The sequence below is a fragment of the Cygnus atratus genome, chromosome 9, assembly GCF_013377495.2.
Source record: "Cygnus atratus isolate AKBS03 ecotype Queensland, Australia chromosome 9, CAtr_DNAZoo_HiC_assembly, whole genome shotgun sequence".
Taxonomy (NCBI): Eukaryota; Metazoa; Chordata; class Aves; order Anseriformes; family Anatidae; genus Cygnus; species Cygnus atratus.
Genome location: NC_066370.1, coordinates 1,818,868 through 1,842,042, shown reverse-complemented (window position 1 = coordinate 1,842,042; position 23,175 = coordinate 1,818,868). Strand labels below are relative to the sequence as shown.

The window sequence follows — 23,175 nt, the reverse complement described above, 5'->3', positions numbered from 1 at the left end:
TGCAGCAGGAGCTGGGAGGGGACAGACCCGGGATAGCTGACCCGAAATGGCCAAAGGGGTATTCCATACCATCTGACGTCATGCTAAACAATATATAGGGGTGGCTAGCCGGGGTGGGGGGGCTGGCTGCTCGGGGATAGGCTGGGCATCGGTCAGCAGGTGGTGAGCAATTGTATCGTGCATCACTTGTTTCGTACACGTTATTATTATTAGTACTATTATTATTATTATTATTATTATTTTCCTGTCTTAATAAACTGTCTTTATCTCAACCCACAGACTTCACTTTCCTGTTTCTCTCCCCCATCCCAGAGAGGGAGGGGGGAGGGTGAGCAAACAGCTCTGTGGTGTTTAGGTGCCGACCAGGTTAAACCACAACACCAGTGCAGACTGCATCTGTGAGTGACAGGAAGTGAGACATTGTCTTCTTCATCAAAGTAATAAGGCTATAAATCCAATAGCAACATCAACCCTATTCAGTCTGTTTTCACCATGGATAAGAAGTGTGGCTAATCGTTTTCTTAAACCTACACCAACGCAGAACCAGAGTTGGTGCTTTGCTCATGGAACTCTCATCTTTGTAATTCTTATGTTTATTTTATGTTGGAGTGACAGAAAAGAACAAAAGACAGAGCTGAGGGAAATTTTCAGGTCCTCATTTGAGAAATTAGATTTGATACTGGCCTTGTCTACTTCAAGTGAGACCTGAACTTCAACGTGGTGAGACATGCCAGGTTTTATTCTAGACATGCCAGGAGTGTTTTTTCTGTTTATCCTAACACTATTGACTAGCAATAATACCACAAATTAACATGGATACTTACCCTCAGCTAAGAGTTACTAGTCTGATTTTATGCAACTGATCATCAGTCTCAGCCTCATGCTGTGCTAGAATAGGTACTTCAACAACAAATGTCTTTCTCCTCTTCGCTTACTGTTTTAAAAGGGTGTACCTACAGCAGCACCATGTGAGCCAGACCGAAGCAGAGCCTGAAGTATGTCCGTAGTCTGGTCAAGTGACACTGTTGCAAGGGCGAATGGTTTAACTAAAACTGCACAGAGTATTGGATTTAGCATTTATTTCAGCAAAGGATGTCTAGAACATCCTCAGAAGTACAGGATTCATTCCTGACATTCTCTTTCTTAGAATACCACAAAGATCATGCAGGGCCATCTCTGATTTCCTGCAGACAAGTAATGGGTTAGTAATTAGTGTCAAACTTTCCCGGTTGTCATCTGTCTCTGCACTGTGGTGCAAATGCCATCTTCCTAAGCATGAAGAGCCTGCTTTCCTAATTAGACCCAAATTTCATCTTTTCCTCCTAGGAGTGGCAAAACTGTAGCTTGAGAGAACTGAAGAAGTTTCTTTCCTTTTGACCTAGAAGCCAAGCTATGCCCTCTCCCTTGTTACTGCACGGAGTCTACCTACTTATGTGTATGACACAACACGACACGTTACATATGAATAAGGAAAGAAAACTACAAAGTTGAGAATTTAAAGCCTGGAATAATGTCCTTTCATGGAATAATGTCAGGCCAGTGAACTAAAGACAGTCAGGTACCAAACTGCACTGTGCTTACACTCAACTGCAGAGAGAAAGAAATGTTTTGATCTCTTCTGAGAGGGATATAAGAAGAAGAACTGGTCCCAGCAGTTCAATAAAGCAGTGAAGTACATGACTGATCCTAGACAAATCACAGCAAACAGATGGAAGCAGTGAACAGCTATAGGGATTAATTCACTTTTTCAGCAGTATTAAAGGAACTGGGAGTTGGTGCATTTGTTCTTGCTATGTCCCAAATGCAACAGGTAGCACAAAACTGCCCCAGTGGTAGACCAGATCTTTGGAGTATTCTTTGGACTAGTCCTAGGTACATCAGTCACAAATAATTTTCTTATTTATATTTGGAGAAAACCCTTCATCACTGGGTAGACTGTGCTCCTGTATGAGGCCCAAAATAAGAAAGCACATGTCAGACATATCATGAAATGTTCGGAAAAGAATTGCTGGGGATGAATAAGCAGCAATAATTTGTTACCACAAACTATTTAATTCATAATGACTAGAAAACTATCATTTTGGGTTGAGTTCTGAAAACCAGTCAGGGAACAAGGATGATCTCCTGCCAGATTTCTTCCTTCAAGACTTGTCTTTACTAGCTTCATAGTACAGGTCTCTGGTATTTAAATCAGAGGCTGAAAAGGTTTGAAGAAACCCTTCTTTTAGGATCGACATAATTTATTCAGCATCTCTTACACCTGCTCAGGAGACGCTTTTCACTAGGAAAGTAGAGTAGTTGGCCATAATTTTGATGCTTTTGCACTGATAAATTACTTTGAAGTATGCATGAAATGGATACATACATGTATTTGAATGATATATCAACCGCTGTTTGAATGTCTGCTTAGTTCAAACACCTGCAAATACAGAGGGCCTAGCTGAGGTGAATGTTACATACCCATGCATTTCATGGAATCTTTCACAGACTAATGACTGAATGATCACTTAAAAATTAGCAAATTTTATCAATTAGAAAGCAAGAGAATAAGCAATTAATAAATGCAAGATGTACTTCCCTCACTTGTTTTGCCAAATGTTTAGTTTATTTTTTTTATGATTTTTTTTTCATAGCTTTTTAGTAAGTACTCTGTAATGAAGTTTGGAAATGAATGCAGCTTTATTAACACTGACCTTACTATAGTACTCTGCTATTACAACTTAGCAGTCAGGAATGATACACTTCAGGGCAAATCAGAAAATGCACAAATTAGATTCTACTGTGTAAGAATCAATTTATCATGCATATGTTAAAGCTTGATGTTATAGCTATAAGATTAATAATGATTATATTAATTTATGAACCGTAGTTATCTGTTTAACAATAATTGTGTAGTCATCCCAGATTTGCATTTTGTTTTGCTGGTTTGATTGTATCCATTTTTCAACAAGGGTCAGATTCACATATTATGTGTTATATATCATGGGATATCTTGAGGAAGAGGAATAAATTTTGTATAAAATATTGCCCTGTACTACTGCCCTTTCACATTAAAAAAAAATAAATCCACAAGTCCAACAGTGAGATCTACCACCCACTATACCTACACAAAACACAGTATAGTCCTTTGTTTATAAATTATGACATACTTCTGTATTAGACTTGCAAAGGTGCATAGTGATTGAAGAGATCGTGCGGAAAGCATTACAAGAATAAAATTAATTTGAGATTACATTACTTAGTAGCTACAGGGAAATACTGATGTCTGTGTTAATCTTTTGAAGTTTGTTCAGAAGGAATGAGTAGAGCAAATACAATATGCAAGGAAATGAATATGAATATATGTGTAAATGATATACAATGGATTAATTTTTGAAGCGAGTCTGCTGAAGTCAAAGATTTTAACCTAGGAATTCAGTTCATTGAATGGGGTAGTAGAGCACAGCCATTCCATGGCTATGATGTTCTCTTAATTCTAATGATTGCTGTTGAGGTCAGGCACACTTGACTGTAGAACCAGATGATATATGCATTAAGTAAGGTAAAGAGCAAAACAAGTAATCTGGAAAAGACTGGAAAAGATACCATATGAAGTACAAGCTCAGTGTGTTCTGAAGGACAACAAGCTTCTCCCCTTCTGCAAGAGCCACCTCTGAAATCTATACATCCAACAGAACCTAATTCAGCTGAAATTTTTTTGTCTTGGAAGTTTAAAATCATACTACTAATGGAGGAGATTTAGAGCTATTTCAGATTAGATTGAGAGAATATTAAATCAAAACTGGTTAAACCAAACAACTAAAAATATCCACTCTAAACTGTGATGTTAACACAGCATTAAGAATGTCAGTATATTTAGAAAACATTGCTTTGAGCTTATGAAGCTACAACAAAGGCTCCTTGAGGTTTTTTCACTCTAACAGCTTCTGACAAAAACCTTTCACAGAAACTAAACAACAAAGACCTAATTGATAAAACTCTCAAGATTAAACTTTGCCTCCTTACAACAGTGTAATTAAACATTTTCCAGCTGAAACTCAGAACACATCCCTGAAAAAAGGCTAGTGACAGATCTAAAAGGTCTTGCATGTTTTCCTTGCAATTTCTGTATTGGCAGAGCAAATCTGTTTTATAAGCCTATACCAATTCTTTTATTTATATGAAATAGCTAAATTTCCCTATAATTTTCTATTTTTCCCATTAGTTGAATCTTGACTTTCATTCCACTCTCTTTCTCTGGCTCTTCCTCTGTCCGTTTAAAATTCCTTTCCAAGGCTAGCATAAAAACCATCTGTGGGATTCAGTAAGTCTTTCATTTCAGATATTTTATATGTTGCAAAAGTAAGGAAAAATGGAACACTCTTCAGAGTGACTAACAGAAGAGACTGCACTGTCTGTCATCTCATTTGCAGTATGCAAAAAAGGCATATGACAATTATTTTTTGCTGCCTATGTAGTCTGCTCCTGTGCCCAAGAAATGGAAATTACCTTTGGCGAAGGACCTGGGGCTTTAAAAGATATTGGTATTTCCCTTACAAATCCACTTTTTGGGTATAATGTTTAAATTTAGAGATTATGCATTTGGTCCTTGATGTAACATAGGATCCTTGTTCTCAGCTTGGAATGTATTTTAAAACATCTTTCCTTGGGAAGTCAGTGATTTAGAAAATCATTACCTTCAGTTGAAGGCAAGAGGTTATCATACGTCTTTGGTGATTTTTAGTAATGGCATCACATTTTAAAGAGCCATTAAGCACAAAGAAACAAAATGGACAGATTTTCTCCATGAGACAGAATACTACACTTTTGTTCAGTTCATGTGCCCCTCTTTGTATTCATTAGCTTGAAGATTTTGTCAGGAAGCAGGACACAGAATTATATATTTAATAAGGCAAAGATGTCAGAAGATGCAGGTGTTAATACTAATTCAAAAATCATTTTAATTGTGTATTAATACTAAAAAAGTAACATGCTGGCTCCATAGAAGTGAGTGGAAATATAACTCAACTTCAGAAGCTTTGAACAGTTTTGCAAACAAAACAGCATGGGCTGCATTAACACTCCATTAAGCAGTTTTCTTCCCCTGACTTTTCATGCCACTAATTAGAGGTGACAGCTTCAAGAACATTAAAATGATGAAGCTATTATGAAGTTTGTTCTTTCAAATCACTCTACACAATAGATTGTTACCTGGGTAAACTATACAAATTTAGAATTTAGAACAATCAGAACATATGTATCTTTTTACTTTTCACTGGGACCTGAATGTACCTCTCTCCAGTTGCAAAAGGTGTTTACATAGGCACATTGAACAAGATGATTTATTTTTCAGAAAAATCCAGAGGTGGCTGCACCCCACTGGCAAAGGTGAGGATGACCCTGTCCTCCATTTTAGCATTGAGGGTGGGGAAACAGGAGGAGGGACCCGGACAGGAAGTGTAGGAAGAGGAGCTCACTGGCCATGACAGTCACACAGCACTGTATATTTTGTTCCTCATGCTTACTGTCATCTATTGCTCTGTTGCTCTATAGGTGGGCAACAAATAGTGGGATTAATAGTGGGACAGAGAGTGCTGGGAAAATGTAGGTGGATAGGAAAGAAGACTGGGGAATTTAGCCTCCTTTAATAAGTCTTTGGAAGAACCATTCAATGTCCCTACAAATTTGTTTTTAGAGATGAAACAACCTCCAATGCAGCAACTGGCTTTTAGAAGCTTTATACACGATGATAAGATGTCATGCCCAAAATAAATATGCCATTTTCCCACACTAGAGGCATATTATAAAACTCCTTTTATTCAATAAAATGCTACACTTACCTGTGAGACCAGCAGCTTCTGCTGATAAGAAGGCGCTCCAAGATAGGAGGAAAAACAGACCTGTCTCCAGCATGGGGAACTCACACAGCTTTGTAAATTTTGTCAGGTGCTGAAAGGTTGCTAAGGAAAAGTAAAAACCAACTATTTTATAAGCTTAAATTGTCCACAAACAGGGAAAAAAAAAAAGAAAAAAAGACACCTCCCTCCCCCATCTATACAAGGAAATTCAGGAAAAACTGCACAACTTCTAAATTATCTCAAAGAGGAAAGTCCAGCACAGGTTTTAAATGAGTGAATTGTGCAAGTCTGCTATTTGAAGTGCTTCTGTGGTTTTTGAACCAATGCTTAATTGGTTGCATTTTATATTATTTCCCCAGAAATAGAGGAAAGAAGCTCATTTTGTCCAGTTCTGTATTGATAGGCATTTGTTTTACATTTTCATCAATGCAAGAAAGATGAAAATAGCTGCTCTTCATTCTTCATAGTATTTTACATGAAGAACTGTATAACACAAAAAAAGTGCAGGGCAACAGATATGCCTTTTGTTTCTGTTTTAGGTAGACTGACTGTCTTCCTTTGTAGGCTGGAGTTTGCCTTGCATTTTTCTGTGATTGCTGCTAGTCTGTAGTTCATAATTAAGTTCATGTAGTTCATACGTTCACACTTGAACCTCAAAACATGTCAAAACATCAATATCTCACTATTTACAAACAGTAAAGACCAAAGTCTTGCCTAATGTTAAAATAGATTTGCATAAAATTTGGAAATAGGCTTGTTTGAGGTCTTTGTGGATTCTGACAAATTAAATGTCTTGTCAGTTCATGACTTAACTGTTTGCAAAGTCTTGAGTCGACAGTGAAAAGGTTCAAGCTCAAAGTAAAGATGGTCATGTTCAGATACGATACATATATATAGATGTTCTCTCTGAAAACAACCCATGAAGGATATTAAAGCTGTGACAACAGCATAAGAAGATCCCATAGCAAATGATCCAGCAAAGATCCCCAGGAAATTTCCCACTGACTGGAAGAAAGCAGCAGCATCAAACGCATTAGGATTCTCCTTAGGACTGTAAATGGATATAGAGCTGAAAAGAAAACAAAGGGATTGGGGAGAGGGAGAGAAAAGGGAATAATGAATACAAACACATTATTATGATACTGGAATCACTAACTGTAAATAGACATTTCTAGGGACTCAAAATGCAAAACAAGGCTTCTTGGTGCTGATAGCAGATGGGAAGGCAAAGCAGATGGAGACTGGGGTGGGAAGCAGTTTATTTTCAAGGTATCACAATGGAAATCAATAGTCTGCTGCCAGTCAGTAAACATTTTTGTACAAGAAGTGCCATAAAGAATATTGTTTCCAGGCCGACTAAACATTAATAGGTGGTAGGTGTATAAGAAATGTGCAGGGAAGATAGATAACTTTGAATTATTTATTGACCATATGTTTTCGGTACAGTTATATATTCACAAATATTCCTGATAAAAACTGCAGCTTTATAGCTGAGGCTCAAATGGGTGATACAAATCACAGTAGGTACCGAATCTGCAGCAGCAATCTTGTCATAAACCACCTAGTAGTTCCCTTCTTGGTGTAACCCTTCATAAATACAACTGAAAGCATATCAAGAACTCAACAATAGGAAGCCTTGAGGACAGAATGAATGTTGTCCCACAGGAAGAAACTGCTGAAGTTGTCAGAGGTCATCTCCCATGTCCCACCTCTGAGCACAACCATTAAGAGTATTTCTGAATGGGAAATGATGTCACCGAAGGGGAGATTGTGCACTTAAAACATTTCTGAGAATTTCAGGATTAGTATTTGCCACTAGCCAGTTATTGCCCTAGAAATACCAAATATATATGCCTTTTTTTGCTTCTGGAGCCATTAAACTTAACAGATACACAATAACCCTAAGCCTCCTAAACACTAATTAAGCAACATTTCAGATTTTTGTGGTTCTGTTGCATTCAGTACTGTAGGCCTTTTATGTTTGTTGTGAAAGAAAATGTACTGAGCTTGGCACTGGATTCCAGAATGTAGCTTGGGTTGCTGGAAAATGGTTGGTATTTTAAGCATTAAAAATTTAGAATTTTTAAAATGTTTTGAATATTTTAAGCTCTTGCATATTAAGTATGTGGTCCCAGCAGTATGATGTCTTCCATCTGGAGTTAAGACTTAGAGACATAGCTCTTTATGGAGGATTTTCTAAACAGTTACATTAATTTAGGAATCTGCAAATAATATGAAGACAAGTGAAAACAGACATCATGCTTTCAATCTGTAAAAAAGGCACAAGGATTCTGAAACATATGGTGAAGCACCACTAAATATGGGAGGTAAATACTAGAATGGAAATCACTAAGCACCAAAATCTGGTATCTCTAGTTATGCTGATCAGCACCAGCACAAAACTAGTGAGATGATTCATACTGGAAAGTGCTATTAATATAACTACACAAAATACTGTTCCCAGAGGAAATGCTATTTGACAAAATGCTGCTCTCTGAGTTTTCAGTCCTCTTTCAGCTGTGACTCTCTTTGACCCTATTCTTAGACCAAGGGTCAGTTATAATTCTTTGCTTTTCTTGCCTTCAAATGACTCTTGAAATGTTTGTCTTCTCTGCCCTATTGAATATTTGTTGTTTTAGACCTCATAGGAAATAAAGAACTATATTAAACCACAGATATATTTGCTAAATGGACGGAATAGGTATCTCTGTCAAAGGAAATCCTATCTGTAGTGATACTGTGCAATTATGTTTATCCTAGAGAAGAGAAGGCTCTCTGGACCTTATATGTTATATTTTAGCGTCCTTCCAATACTTAAAGGAGTCTTACAAGAAAGATGTGGAAAAGCTCTTTGCCAGGATGTATAGCAATAGGACAAGGGGTAACGAACTTCAAGCAAAGGAGGGAAAATTTAGATTATCTCTAAGGAAGAAATTCTACATTCAGAGGGTGGTGAGGCCCTGGCCCAGGCAAGCTGTGGGTGCCCCATCCCTGGCAGTGCTCAAGGCCAGGCTGGATGGGGCTTTGGGCAGCCTGGGCTGGTAGGAGGTGTCCCTGCCCATGGCAGGGTGTTTGGACTGGGTGGGCTTTGAGGTCCCTTCCAACCCAAATCATTCTATAATTCTGTGATTCTATAAACTAATCTGCTAAGCGTATTTTGTATGCTTAAGGAGGGCTTCAGTTTAGTTAGTTAGTTAGAGTTGAAAATTTTTAGTAGTGTAACCAGAAATGCTAGATCTAAAACTTTAGGCATGTCTTGACAGTAAAGCAGACACTTGGATCTCTTTTATTTAACTCAAATAAGTATACAGTGCCTGCAGCTCTTACTATATATTGCTTAATGAATTATAAATCAGGAATTGATCATTTGTGTCACAGGTGCTCTGAATTCACTACTCACAAGCATTGAGTGGTGAATTTAGGGAGGTCGACCTGACCACATCCTAAAATAAAGCAAAACCATTCAATTATATTGATGGGCTCTGTCCTCAGAAAAGAATGCTCAGTAATAAAAAGTAAAACAACCAAAAAAAAGTATTGACATGGAGAGAAAGTTTACTAGTCAAATTTCAGCTATTGCCATTAATTGACTTTTATTTATTTATTTATTATTATGTACGTTAACCTCAAGGCAAGAGAAGTTGACTTTGTTAATACCAGTCAGGGTTACAATTTACCAACAGCTTTCAGGTGTAGAGACAGCTAGAAGAAAACATCCTATTCTTGATGTAGTTATTTCAGCAACTAATATGGAGTGACTCATTCTCAATGGGAAATTTTTCTACTCAATACGCTCCCCCAAAAACATGGTATTTTTTTTTAACCTCCATAACACAACATATGCTCATTATGCCAACTACGGTTTCTGCTATAAATCTTTTCAGAACTAAGGTTTCCCATATACCAATTTCCTACAGTTCAAAGAGTATTTAGTTCTATTTTTCATTTTGTATTATTCTGAACTAAATTTATTATTTCCTTTTCTGAATGTTTCTTCTTTAATACTATATTTTAGCTATATTTTAAGCATCCAAAATACATACTAATTTACCTGATAGTTTTCCTTTATGAGCTACACATAAACAGAACACAGTTTTATACTGTTTATTCCAGTACTTCCTGCCAAGTCAATTATTTGATCTAAAAGCAAAATTTCAAAGTTTAACACTGGAGAGAAACATAATTAAACTTAGAGAGCCTCTACTCTTCTGACTGCTCCTCAGAGAGCAATTCAAGAAAGATGCTGGCATGGCTCACTGTTGCTGTTAGTCTGCTCTCTGTGCCTGTTGCAAAAGGGGGTGATCTCAGTTCATTATCAAGCAGTGTGTGAAACTTTGATATTAAATTTTAAATTGCATTTAGTTTTTTAATATTAGGGGTTTTCTAATTGTTAAACTAGTATAACTAAAAAATTGTGTGTTTAGATAAGTTTGTATCAACATTGGATTTAGGAAATCCTAAAAATACATACAATAGAAAACTGTCTTCAGAGTTTGATAACTGAACAGAACTAATGTCAAAGATATGCTTTATTGACCACCTATAGTGAGAAACAATTGAGGGACAGAGTGAAAGATTTTTGTTAGGTCCTCAGTGAGTGCTTGATAGACATATCTCACAAACACCTCCCCCAGTCCCTACTATCCTACTGGTTCTTATAAGGATTAGCTAGTACCTCCTGTATTAGAAACCTATTTCATGGATCCCTTTTTCTACTCAGTTCTTCTGTGCTTCCTTGACCAAATATCAATGGACAGGGTCAAGTGTTTTCACAGCTTTCAAAATGGAAATATAGGCAATATTTATTTAGACAATAAAGTGTAAGTTATGATCATAGCTTTTGCTTGAGACAAAAAGAAGGATTTACAGCTTGTGCCATTTATACCACACAGATCATTCTGCTTCTTCCCTCCATGACCTGTTAAGATCATTTTAGGATGAAACCTCAGGATGGTGAATGGTTCTTTCTATAGGGTTGTATAGAGATATAATACTAAAAGTTTCCATGGCAAGTAGAATTTTAAGTGCTGTTGTAGTAGGAAGAGTATAGCCATGTTTCAATTTACATCTTAATTGATTAGTTTTTACATCCCAATATTCTCAAGAAATATCTTATTTACTCGTAATATGCTTTTCTTGCTGCAATTTTTTCCAGTCTGTGAATTGCGAAATAGTCTGTGAATCTCTGAATATAATTTCATTTAAATGATAGTATTTTACTTAAAAAAAATTGAATGTATTTAGGATTAGAGCAAAGGTTTTTCAAGAAGTCATGAAAGCTTTATGAGGAAAAATCTGTATATGAGGTTAAATCTTGTATCCTGCCTTTGGCCCCTGTCAAGGCCTGACGTGCCTCGGGCTGGCATGGCAGCATCAAATAGAGAGGTGTTAATAAGTTGTAACTAACAGAACAGCACAAAGATCCTTGGTTTTGATAAAAGCCAAAGTGATGCAACACATGTATTAGATGAGTTTTAAAAAAAGATGATATGCTGGAAAAAAAGGCATGCAAGGATCAGAATAAAAATATGTGCAAACTGTAGAAGATTTCTGATAGAATGATGTGGAATCAGTGATTAGAAATAACTAGTAGATAAACTTATTCCTTTCTTCCTTCATCTGTTTATTTGACCAACATGAAAGCAAAAAGCTTATGATCTTCAGAAAAAGATTTTTTTCCACTTGCTAGGTCAAAGGGCTTCCTATTGCCCAGTGGCCTTTTTCCTATTTGCTGTACTGATATGTGCTACATAATACTGCACAGAAGAGAATCAGGGACAATGTTAAAAATAAAATCATGTTGAATATACAGAAACATCAGATAAAATTTCCTTAAAATACCTTCACAGAGTGAGAGGGATTTCCCTCAGGTGATAAATAACTATAGAACTACATGGTGATTTTATCAGCTGCTAATTAAGAAAAACAAAATAGGCCATTTTATGACAGAGTTCAAGGTTGTTTTTAAGATGGAAAGAATGTTCTTCTTTCCTAACATTATATTTATACAGATAAAGATAGGTCACTCTACTGTGTTAGAAAACTTGGAGTTTTCAGAGAAGTGGAGTGAACTGAACAATTTCTGTTCTCTCTAAACTTTTTAACTATATGATTTTCCTAAAAGTGTTGGAAGAAAGCCCGAAGCACAGAACTGTAATTTTCCCAAAAGGCAAGTGTTTGAACCAGAAGCTCGATGTGAAAGTGCATGTATACCACTAGACACCTACACCTTCTCTTGGCAAGTTTTAGGTTGGTAAAGGCTTCCGGGTTGCCTCATAAAATAGCTCCTTGCACAGTAATAGTAAGTAGATGAACTATAAAAATGAAAACAAATGAGATAAGATTGGGATGTGAGTATGCTAAGCCAATAAAAGCATCTGTGAAGTAGAGACAAGCTTTGCAGATGATTAAGGGAAAGGAAAGAAGTGGCACACTGCTGCAGGAAGCCTTTAGGACTTGCAAAACCAACCTATTGTAACAGTAGATTGAGGCAAATATATGGAGATCCTCTAGATGACAACTTCCAAAACCAAACTTACTGCATTTTTCAGACATATTTGGAATGGTGTTTGGTAAACAAAGTCCACGCACAGAAGGTGCATTAGAAGAACATAGATGAGTCTATGTTCATCCTTCATTGTAAAGAAATCTGTCTCCCTGGAATTTATTCCTGACAATATTTGTGAATGTTCAGAAGATTAAGGCTCCAGAAGTGTGGAGTTCACAGAAATTTGGACTTTCTATTTATATACTTATAAGTACTGCAAAAAAAGTTGCAGTTGCATCCAAATCTGAATGTCCAAAATATTGCAGTGACATCCAAATCTGGATGTCCAAAACTTTATTCTTGGCAGTACATCATATCATGGTTATATTCCACTCGCAATCTGGTTTTAGCACACTGTTAGTAGTTCTATTGGTTTTAAGTCTAGAAGAAGGTCTAGCAGCTATTTAAGAATCTACCTTATAGAAGGAATTACACTCTATTACATTTTCTCTGTGTAATGGAATATTTTTTTCCTCTCTTTCCTGTCCTTACCTTTGTTCCTTTCTAGGCTTTTCTAGACTTTATGAGCTGTTATTGGACTTCTTGTTTTGATTAATTCAAACCAAACTAACACTTTCTGTTGTAGAACATAGGGATTTTACTGTTTATAGAAACCTTTCTTAAAGTAGATTTGTTATCAATTCCAAAGTGGCTAGCTGATGGCAGATGTCAAAGCACAAGGCATGCTAGAAAGGTAAAACTGTCATAGAGTTTATGGAAAACATAAGTTTTCCCATTTATGAGGAAATGCAACATCTGCATGAAAATGAAGAAGGAATTCAGTCTCTCTGCTAAATTTTCACTTAGCATAAAATATCTAGAGTTACTGATAGATTCAATCTTCTTTTTAAATGACACAAGGCATTTTCAGACCAGATTTAACTGCATAGCTTAGTAAATTCATCAGTATTATTATAAAGCAGCTGCAGAATTTGAGTGACTCTGTCCCTTAACTTGGGAAGTCAGAAGTCAGCTTAGCTCATCAGGAGTCATTTTTGGCAGCTACTGACAAATATTTTCTACACTGGTAAGTATTTCAGTTTTCTTCTTTGTTCAGGCCTGAGCTGACACAGAGCAGCAACTGGCAGTATATCTGGAGCAAATAATGAGTAGTTTGTCTTGTTCTGGGTAGACATTCCCTAATGCACATCTTAGTTTTCATCTGCCCTCAAACATCAGGGGCTGCAGAAAACCTGTCATTCTCCCTCCATCTCCACTGCCTCCCTAGCCATTACCCTTAGGGAGCCTCTTGCACCCTTAGAGAGTCATGGGTACCATCTCTTTATCATGGTGATCCTGCCCTGAAAGTTCCACCACCTTCACCTTTAAAGGAGCTGGTAGCTCACCCACCTTGATGGGATTGAACCCAGTGTCATGGTGCCCAAGAAGACCTCTGCAAGCTCCTCCTGACAGAAGTGCTGAGAACTCCCCCACCCTCTAATCCTGTTCAGAACTAGGTCCCTACAGACTTGTAGTCACTACAGACACATAGAAAGGAGATGTGAGATTACAGTTTTGATGATGAGTAATACCCTAATGGGCTTGCAGACTGAACAATTTCAAGTCCAAAGCCATATCTCAACTAGTAGGGGGGTTCTTTACCCGTGTACATCTGAGAAACAGGATGTACTGTTTGTGAAACCTGACATTTATACTCATTAAGGCATGGTGCAGTAGAAAAATTAAAGTAGGGCATAAATTTCTAAGTACCCCAGGCACACAAATTATGTTCCTTATACTGAAATCGGTGCCTTTGAACATGTTGTGCCACAGTATTCTTCAATTCTTGTAGTTTTCTAAACTAAATTCCAAGTGAATTAAATTTTTGCTTCTCTTCTCATAAGCACTGGATACAAACAACACGTTTTTATAACTGAGTCACGTACATATAAAGTATGAAGCCTGTAAAAGAGTTATTGTGTCTGGAAGACATGATAAAGGTGAGGAACCAGATACACCCCCATGGATTCAGAACAGCACACTAATCTTTTCAGCAAAGGTGGCAGTGTCCTGATCACTAATATTCTAAAATCTACCTTTTTTGGAGTAGTTTTTCCTCTCAAAATGAGAGGAAAACATGCCGAACCCCTAGCTCAGCTGTGTCTTAAATCTTCCTTACCAAGTTTTCCCTTCTCTTTCCACAAGAAGTGTATATGTACTTCTCCTACACTTAGTGTTCTGAGGTATACACAATATGGCATATCATATATGTACAGGAGTCCTAACATTTTCATTACCTTGTCCTAGGTAAATGCTGCCTTCTTTTTACCTTTAATAGAAAGAAATCCTGATAAACTGCAACCCTGACATAATTCTTTGTAAAATCAAACTAAGGCTTTAATAGTAAAATATGTTAGCATTTATCTGAGGCTTGGTATAGGAATGTTTCTTTCTTAAATGACAGCTATTGCTTCTAAATGTCTAATTTTCATACATCTTTTTGAAAATATCACAGTCATTTTGCAGTGACAACTCTGTTCCCAAAAGCCTGCCCCATATCTTTGAGAGGAATGAAGCACATCAGCAGAAAACAGATGGCTCATAGTGGTTCATCTGTGACGGGATGTGCTGTATTCTGCATTACGCTGTTACCACTGTCCTTACTTATGAGCTGATCATATCAAAAAGCACATAATTTAGAAACTTCTGTGCCTGCAACTGTGATTATTTCTCATTTGGGTATCACTAACGTAATCCACCTCAGTGTTTAACTTCCATTGTTTTCAAACGTAGCAAAAAGAGAAATGGCTTGTGTATCTAAAGCGACCTGAAGGGTGACCTCACATTTAGGGAGCTCTGAGTGGCAGCTGTAAAGATGCTTGTAGTGGGAAGAAAGTAGAAACAAAGAATCAATGTCCAAGGAACATAAATATGTAAATATAAATTATTAATGTATTAATATGAAGAGCTGGATTTCTCTTCTGCCTTGCATTCTCTGTAATAACTTACGCCCAAGCAAAATAGAATTTACAAATTATAACAGTACTGTAAAAACTGTGCAGTTTTTCTGCATTAACTGCAGACTTACTGCATTAACTGCAGAAAACACGACTGTAAAAGTTACTAACCAGGGATGTATCAAACCGCCAACCCTCTGAGTTAACAAGAAAAAAAGAACAAGGAAAAATCCTCCAAACAGTTTCTGGAGAAACTGAAATAAATACAGTCCTATGTGGTATTTGAAACAATTCTGCTCCACCATGCTACTTAAACAACCAGACATGAATGGCTGGAAAAAATAAAAAATAAAAAAATAAAAAATAAAAAGAATAAAAGTACTTCATACTTTGTGAAGGCATTCTCAGACATCCAGGCACTAATCCCCAGGAGGTGCGTCAAATGAAATTGTTTCCTGAACAAGATGACAATGATAAAAAACAAAAAGAGAAACTAAAAATTTGAAGAGATATATTGTGCCATTAAGGGAATTAAACGTGGTGTATGAATTAACACTTCTACTAACATTTGTCCATGACCCTAGACTACCTTTTTGCCTCCTTACTACTGACACCTGACTTAAAATAGCTGCTGTCCACTCTCAGCTTTCACATCTCTAGACCCAACCATCCAAACTTGTTTAAATGATTTAACGATTTTTATTTATCTAATAGTAAAATAAGGAACAGCACTTGCTTTCTTCTTATGTGCTTGGACCTTTCTTTCTTATCACCTTTATATTATTCTTCTTTATTATATCATTCTTCATCTTTGTATTATCCTTCAGTTTTTTGCCTGTGAACCATTCGCCACTATTTACTTAAAGCAGAGTTGATAAATATTTATCAGAAACATTTATACAACCTTCAATTTATGTGACAGTTCTTATATTAGTCCAGTGTGATGTGTTCATGAAATAAGGATATTCACTGAAAATGGTATTTCTCATTTGAAAGACAAAAATTGAATTCAAGTGTAATTGCAAATGTTCCATGAGTGTAGGGCAAAGAGTTTAATGTCCTCTTGGAGGTCTAATTCTATCCACAGATCAGTTTTATTTTTACAAAAGTGGCAAAAGGTGATACTATGGGACTTATTTTACTCTATACACCTGGAGCACAAAGAATAAAACATCAGAGCTAACAAGATGCTGACTGATATGTCTGTAAGAAGCACGGGAGGTGATTGCTGACCGGATGGGTAGTTTTAATTAACCCTCCCCTTGTACTAAAATTATTGGGATAACTCCAGAATGAGACACTGGAGCCATTGAACTACCCTTGCCTTTTACGGTGATGGCATTAATGCAAATAAATGCGATATTCATCTATGTCAATTGAATTCTACCTTCCTGTTGGTAAAATGATACTGCCTGATGGTTGCCTGCACTGAGTGATACACGTTAGAATGCTGCAGCAGATTACTATTAAATGACTGTGATTTACTGTCATTCTGCTTGAACACTCTGGATGAGAAACTGCCTCAAACTGCTTTTACAATGATGAACATCTGAAGTAACTCCACTGATTCAGTGCAATCGTTCCAGATTTGCACTGGAGTCATAAAAAAGTAGAATTTGACCCAAACACTTTATGAAACATTTCAAGGAGGCTGACTAGCCATGATAAATCCTTTGCCCCTGTGGGCAACTAGTAGAGCTTTTGGGGACACAGTTTGCGCTAAACCCTTACTGAACCATAATTTTATTTCTCAGAATCATACAGCCCATAGTTTTGCTCAGGAGAAGCTTAAAACTGAAATAAAAGAAAGTGATGTATATTTTATTTCAGACAATACTTCCTTCATTTAGAGTTTGACTCAGCGTCATAACATTGTAGCAGAACTCACTACAGCTATCTGCCTTGTAAAATGCTGAGGGATGAATAACAACTTTCCATTTTTAAGAATATCTAGTCCTTGTCCTCCACAAACACACAGTCCTACTCGCATCACTCTCCTCTGGGGTTTAAATCAACTTCTCCCTGAGAGCTAGGTGGTTAAACAGTATTATGCTGTACTATAATCTTGTAGCAACCTGGAAATCCCCTGGAATGAATCCAAATGAAGGGGTGGAGAGGCAATGTCAGCTTGCTAGCTGATCAATGAAGGAACTTATGTGATAAATTCTTATTCAATATTCAAAGAGTTTTTCTTTTCTGTGGCCTCTGCTTATGAAGATCCTGATGTGTTTAAGTGTGGTGTGTCCCATTTGTGCTCTCAAGACAGCACTCCAGATTCACAGGAGGCCTGCCTGTAAATTACTCAGCTCCCAGAGACAGAGCAAGGAAGTTGTAAGTACCCAGAGCTCCTCATCTTGAAGAAAACAAATAGCCTGTTCTTTCACTCATTCTCTCCTCTTTGCACCAAAACAGGAAAGAACCCCATTCTTTGGGGGTAAATTTGCTTTGGTAAATTTACCTTAGGCACCACAGAAATAATTTTATTCTTTTTCCTCTGTTTTTCCTCTATGTTACCTCCCTGAAATAAGCTGTCCATGGCACAAAAGTAATTTAATGAAGCAGGACTACATGACAATGTGTGTTCAAAAAAACCCCAGAGTTCTGTAAATAGTCAGTGAAATATGGTACTTCTTGTCTGTTAAGAGGTCTTGTAAGCTACTGTTTTTGATTAAAATATTATATCCCAGACAGAGCTACATCTGCTTTTAGAGGATGCATGTAGTTGCTAGAGTGGCTGGATAGTCTATTGTCAGTACCAAAGTCCTCCGCCAAATTTCTGGCCTACCAACAACCTTGGGCTTTTTTACTTCCAGAATGTAAGAGATCCTGTACGAGATTAAGAAAAGAGCCCTCAGTCTCCCTTCACACAACTTGAGCATCTTTAGCAACTTGTGAAAAGAGTAGTGCATTCAGGGGCCTGGTGCGGAATACAACTGAGGAAGATAAATTATGTTAAAGCCCATAAAAAATAGAGTGAAAGTTATCTGAAAGTCTATCTAAAATTCTTTTCAGTTTTAGCATGGTCCTCCTCTCCCACCTAAGACTCTCTAAAGCGTAAGAAATAAGAAAAATGTTCTTTGGTATGTGTCCACATTGTGGTATGTGGTCACCTTTCAGTCTGTGCTTACAAGCCACATTTTATCATTGTTTGAAGGGATCTAAATAGGAAAACAGCTTTAGATTTCATGTATATTTTCAACATCTGGGATACAGTTTGTTGATCTACCCAGATTCTTGTGGAGATTTTAAAAAGTGATTTAATGTTCTAAGAAGTGTTGGAAGCATAAAGAAAATGGCCTATGTGATTCCTAAAGTACCTGGGCCATATGCTGAATGGCTACACCTCAATCCTGACTTGGAACAACATGTACCTTGAGGCTGGCACAAAACTGCCCTCATTAGCCACATTTTAATAGGGGAAATAGTACATTGTTACCTTGGGTAGCCCAGTAGGTTGCAAATGATATGAAGGAAAATCTTGAAGGATAGCTCATTTTGAACTATTTTGTGTTAGTATTGCAAACTGCCTATGAATTTTTTCATTGTGTAAGATATTAGCTTGTTTCAAGGATGGGTCACATCCTTTTTCCGTCAGTGAAGACACACCCTTCATGTATACTCAGTTTGCTGTCTCTGTGTTTCAGCTGAGAACATAGCTGTTATGGGAATGATTTTCAAATCTCGGTACCCTAACAATTTTTTTCAAGCCCCCACCAAACAGATGAAAATTTTTGGCTCTTGATAATCTGGATTTGAGATGAGCCAGTAATCTAAAGAAGAAAATCTTTATAATCGCCTGAGCTGTCCAATCCCACCTACATTTCATTATTGAAAATATTTTCTAAATTTTTCTTTAAAAAAAAAAAAAAGGAAAGGCTAGGGAAAAATGACTCTGGTGTTGTCTGAATGAAATACTATCTTGATAACAGAGCTTCTCTCACAAATATTAGTTCCACTTCTGTTGCTTTATAATAAATGGTTGCAGTTGTTGCCATGGCAATTTTCATTTTAAAAAATGTATCCAAGTGAAGACAAGAAATGCAGCTGTTATCATGAGAAAGTCTAAAATAAATCCAGATGTGAACTGCATGCTCTAGTGTTGGCAGTAACAATGTCAAAAACAAAACATGTTACATGTTTTGTCTTCTTGACATAGTGGAGCTGAGAATAGGTATTTAGGGATATTTTGAATTGTAGGTCTCTGGTTCCAATCTAAATATAGCAAATGAACAGAAAAAAACTTACCTTAGGGAAAGACACTTCACTTGCTACAAAAGCTGGTCAGCCTCGCATTGAGAATGACAGTAATATTCCTATAGGAACAAGATGGACTTGAAGCTCTTCTCATTTACCTTTCTGATAATACTAATATTCTGGTACTTACAGCTTATAAAAAGAAAGAAAAACCCAAGCCATGGTACAAATTTTCAAATTGCAAACTTATTACTTGTTGTCTTATCACTCTGTATCCTGAAGTTCTTTAAAATCACTGCTATACATTTAATATTAGACACAGAATATTAAAACAAAATCATGGGAAAGTGCACTGCAAGGAAGGTTGGATTCAGCAAGTCCCAACAGACGCACTTATAGCCAGGCACTGGAAAACTACACTATATTGGTTAGGTATAGTCCATTTAAGTTACTTTAGAGAAAAAAGCATTTAAGGATAGAATTTCTGAGAAAGAGATAAAGGAACAGCTCTGGACTTATTTCAAAGTGAAGAAAAAAAAATCACAGTATGGACTTTTATCTTCCAAAGCAGGAATTAATTGTCCAAAGCATGAGCAAGAAAGTTTAGTTTAGAGACTGACTGTCTAGTCTGATAGAGTATGGAACATGGGCTGGATGCAGACACTGAAAGGCAGCTTTGCATCAAGCTTTTTCCTTTTCTCCTTGCCTGGGAGCTGCAAAAGACTACTTTGGCTGAAGCTATTCTGAATTGTACCTGGGTGTCCACAACCTCACTGGGTTGTTTCAGCAGCTTGGGGCTGCTGAGAACAACAGAGACGTGGCTGTGGAAGCTTGTGAAAATTGTTGTACTCAAGAGTTAAGTCAGTGTTGACTATGAAAACTGCAAATACCCTTTACTGTGGAGCATTACTCAGACTCACTCACGATAAAATTAAACAAGGGGGAGGAATCATCAGTTAGGCAATGAAGATGATGTGGATAGAATTTCAGTCCCAAACTCTAAGTCAATCACAATCACAAAAACTATTTTTTCCTTAAGGATTATAGCTAGAAGAGAAATACTAGAACAGACATGCCATGTGTCTGGCTTCTATCTCCAGGGATATTTCTCTCAAAACTGTTGGTATCATATTTATTTCCCTATCCCCAGTAGTTTGAAATAAGCGAAATTTAAACAGTGCTACATGAACATGCGCCACTCTTGAAAAACAATCTAAAAGATAATTGGAATTTTGAAAATAGTTTGAATAATTGAATCCTAAAAAAAAAAAAAAAAAAAGCAAACAAAAAAAAAACATGATGCAGTTCCTTGAACATATTGCAAATCCCTTAATCAAATAGACCTTACACCAAATATATTAAATGTGAATTCTTGCTTAAGAATATATTATTCAGAAGTACATATGCTAAGGTTTTTGGACATGCAGCTTATTTTGAACTATTTCTCAACTGCAAGTTTAAAATAGTTAAGTAAGATCTCCCTTTGTTTAAAATTAAGATCTCTGCTTATTATCTGTGGACTTGATCCAATGCACTCTGGAAAATCTCACAGAAATGATAGGCAACCAAACATAATTTTTGCTTCTGGATTCATAAAGATTCCATTGATTTACCGTTTTAGTATGATGCACTAAGTTCCACTACTTAGTTTTCAAATAGATTCTTTCCCCAGACAGGCAGTTCCATGAGGCTTAACCATAGCTATTAATAAATGAAAATAATTCTCACTAGCTTCATCACCCTCATAATTACTAGAATAAAGAAGTCTTGCCTCACAAACTTTTGCATTCACCTCTCTCCTACAATGTGCAGTGAAAACGCTCTCCTAGCTATGGGCTCAGTCATGCTAGCTCTAGAAACAGAATGTAAAACTGCAAACAAGGGTCCTAACATGATCCTAACGTCCCTTTAGCATTATTCTGTAGGAATAAAAATACTGTAATAAAGAATATGTATACTGCTAAAGTGGTTCAGGAGACTGAAACATTTTCTTCAGTAATATTTTCATCTAGCCATAACCATTTTCCGGTGTGTTTAAGGCAGCTAACAGCATTCTGCTATGCACTCTTATTTTCATCTCTCTTGCTGTCATTTCTGTCTGCTTGCTACACATCAGCAAAACAATGTAGAAAGGAACAATGGATTTATTATTATTATTATTGAATATAAGCATGTAATAAATGGGGATACAAAATGAAAACACTGTGTTTAATGATGATTTCACTTTTGTGAAGTTTTGTAATGGAGAAATTGCTAAGGGAAAAGGGTACATATCAATTTATTCAATGAATTGTTGGGATGCTATTTTGTTCAAAGTTTTAATCATCTTTAAAGCTTCCTTTTCAAAATACAAATTCTAATGTCACTAGGTCTCCCCAGAAATGTACTGAAATTTCAGTATGAATCCAAACATACACATAATTAATTCAAAATATGTAGATCATTATAATTAGCAATTAGTTGGAGAACATCAAAGTACCACACATATTAGGAGGAAACCGATAAGAGTAGATTTTTTATTTGGTACAGTGGTCTTTACAGCAAGTGTTCATAAGTCCCATTTCCCTAACCGCAGTAGAAACTAACAAGCTTTGTCACGCTGGCCTCTCTCAGGGCCACTTAGACCCCTGCTGCCCTGACTGTCTGATGTCTTTCAGTCTAGCTCACGCCTGCAGCGTGCCAGGCAATGCCCTACTTTTATGTGGGCATTGGTTTTTCCTGGTTTGTGCCTTTGCAAACTGACACTGTTTAGGCTATATTTCCATGTTGTATTTCCACTTTTCATGAGGACTTTTTTTTTTTTTTTTTTTTTTGAGATTACTGCAGCTGAAATCTAGCCATTTTGCAAAACCAGTATAGAGAAAATACATTTATTTGCCTATCTTGGACAAAAACTGTACAATCGCGTAAGTATAAGGCTTTCTCACTATTCCACTTTGAAATTCAGACTTGTCTCTGCTAAGGGGAAGAAAGGAAATTACTCGTCTGTTGCTCCTGTGTCTTTCACTGCTATGAAAAGATGCCTGAGTCTAGCAATATTTTAAGGTTTCGGAAATGTTTAGCTGACAAATCTCAGTAGAGATCAGATAAAACTCATCAGCTAAACATCTTCTAAGACCCTATTTGCATTAGGCTTGTGCCATCTAAAATTCAAATGTGATTTTTTTTTCCTGCAATTGCTGTTCCCCAAACTCTTCCGCCTACTGTTTGTCCAGCCATCAGAACTGACCAGCAGCATCACTCTCTTGTCCTCCTCTCTCCCCTGTTTTTCACAAAGTAGTAAGGAGGAGAACTAAGAGCTATGTGTACCAGAAATAAAGAGGGGGTATCTCTTGGCTTTAGGTAAAGAAGGAGATTGGTTTAGCAGTTTACAGTCCTGGATTATGCTTTAGAAATAATTTCTTTCCATCTCAGATGGGAGAGAAAAAGGCTGGTGACTGCAGCAGTAGTGGTGGAGTAGGTCAATCAATTCAGGGGAACAGGTGGAGCGAGATAGAGACAGTGACCCTTGTCTATTGAAAAGATAAAAGTGAGAGAAAGAAGAAGATTGGGACAAAAACAAAATCAGGTGGAAATGATGAGAGAGTGGAGCTCTATAGGCATTGGAATAAATTCTAAGAATAGAAATTTGCTGAGTCTCACCATTTAAGTAGATCTGAAATGCACTAGCTAGAGGTATACGCTCCTCCTGCTGTGCCTG

General features: G+C 36.9%; 1 protein-coding gene across 2 annotated transcripts in view; it reads right to left on the bottom strand.

Moving 5' to 3' along the window:
- The window catches only part of SLC9A9 (solute carrier family 9 member A9), a 216,164-nt gene that overhangs the window by 129,129 nt on the left and 63,860 nt on the right, over positions 1-23,175 (bottom strand). For both annotated transcript variants that reach the window (XM_035544998.2, XM_035545004.2), the window contains exons 7-8: positions 6,768-6,906; positions 5,820-5,925 (exon numbers count right to left, since the gene is read on the bottom strand). In XM_035544998.2, coding sequence (XP_035400891.1) covers positions 5,820-5,925; positions 6,768-6,906 — 245 coding nt within the window. The remainder of the gene's footprint in view (positions 1-5,819; positions 5,926-6,767; positions 6,907-23,175) is intronic.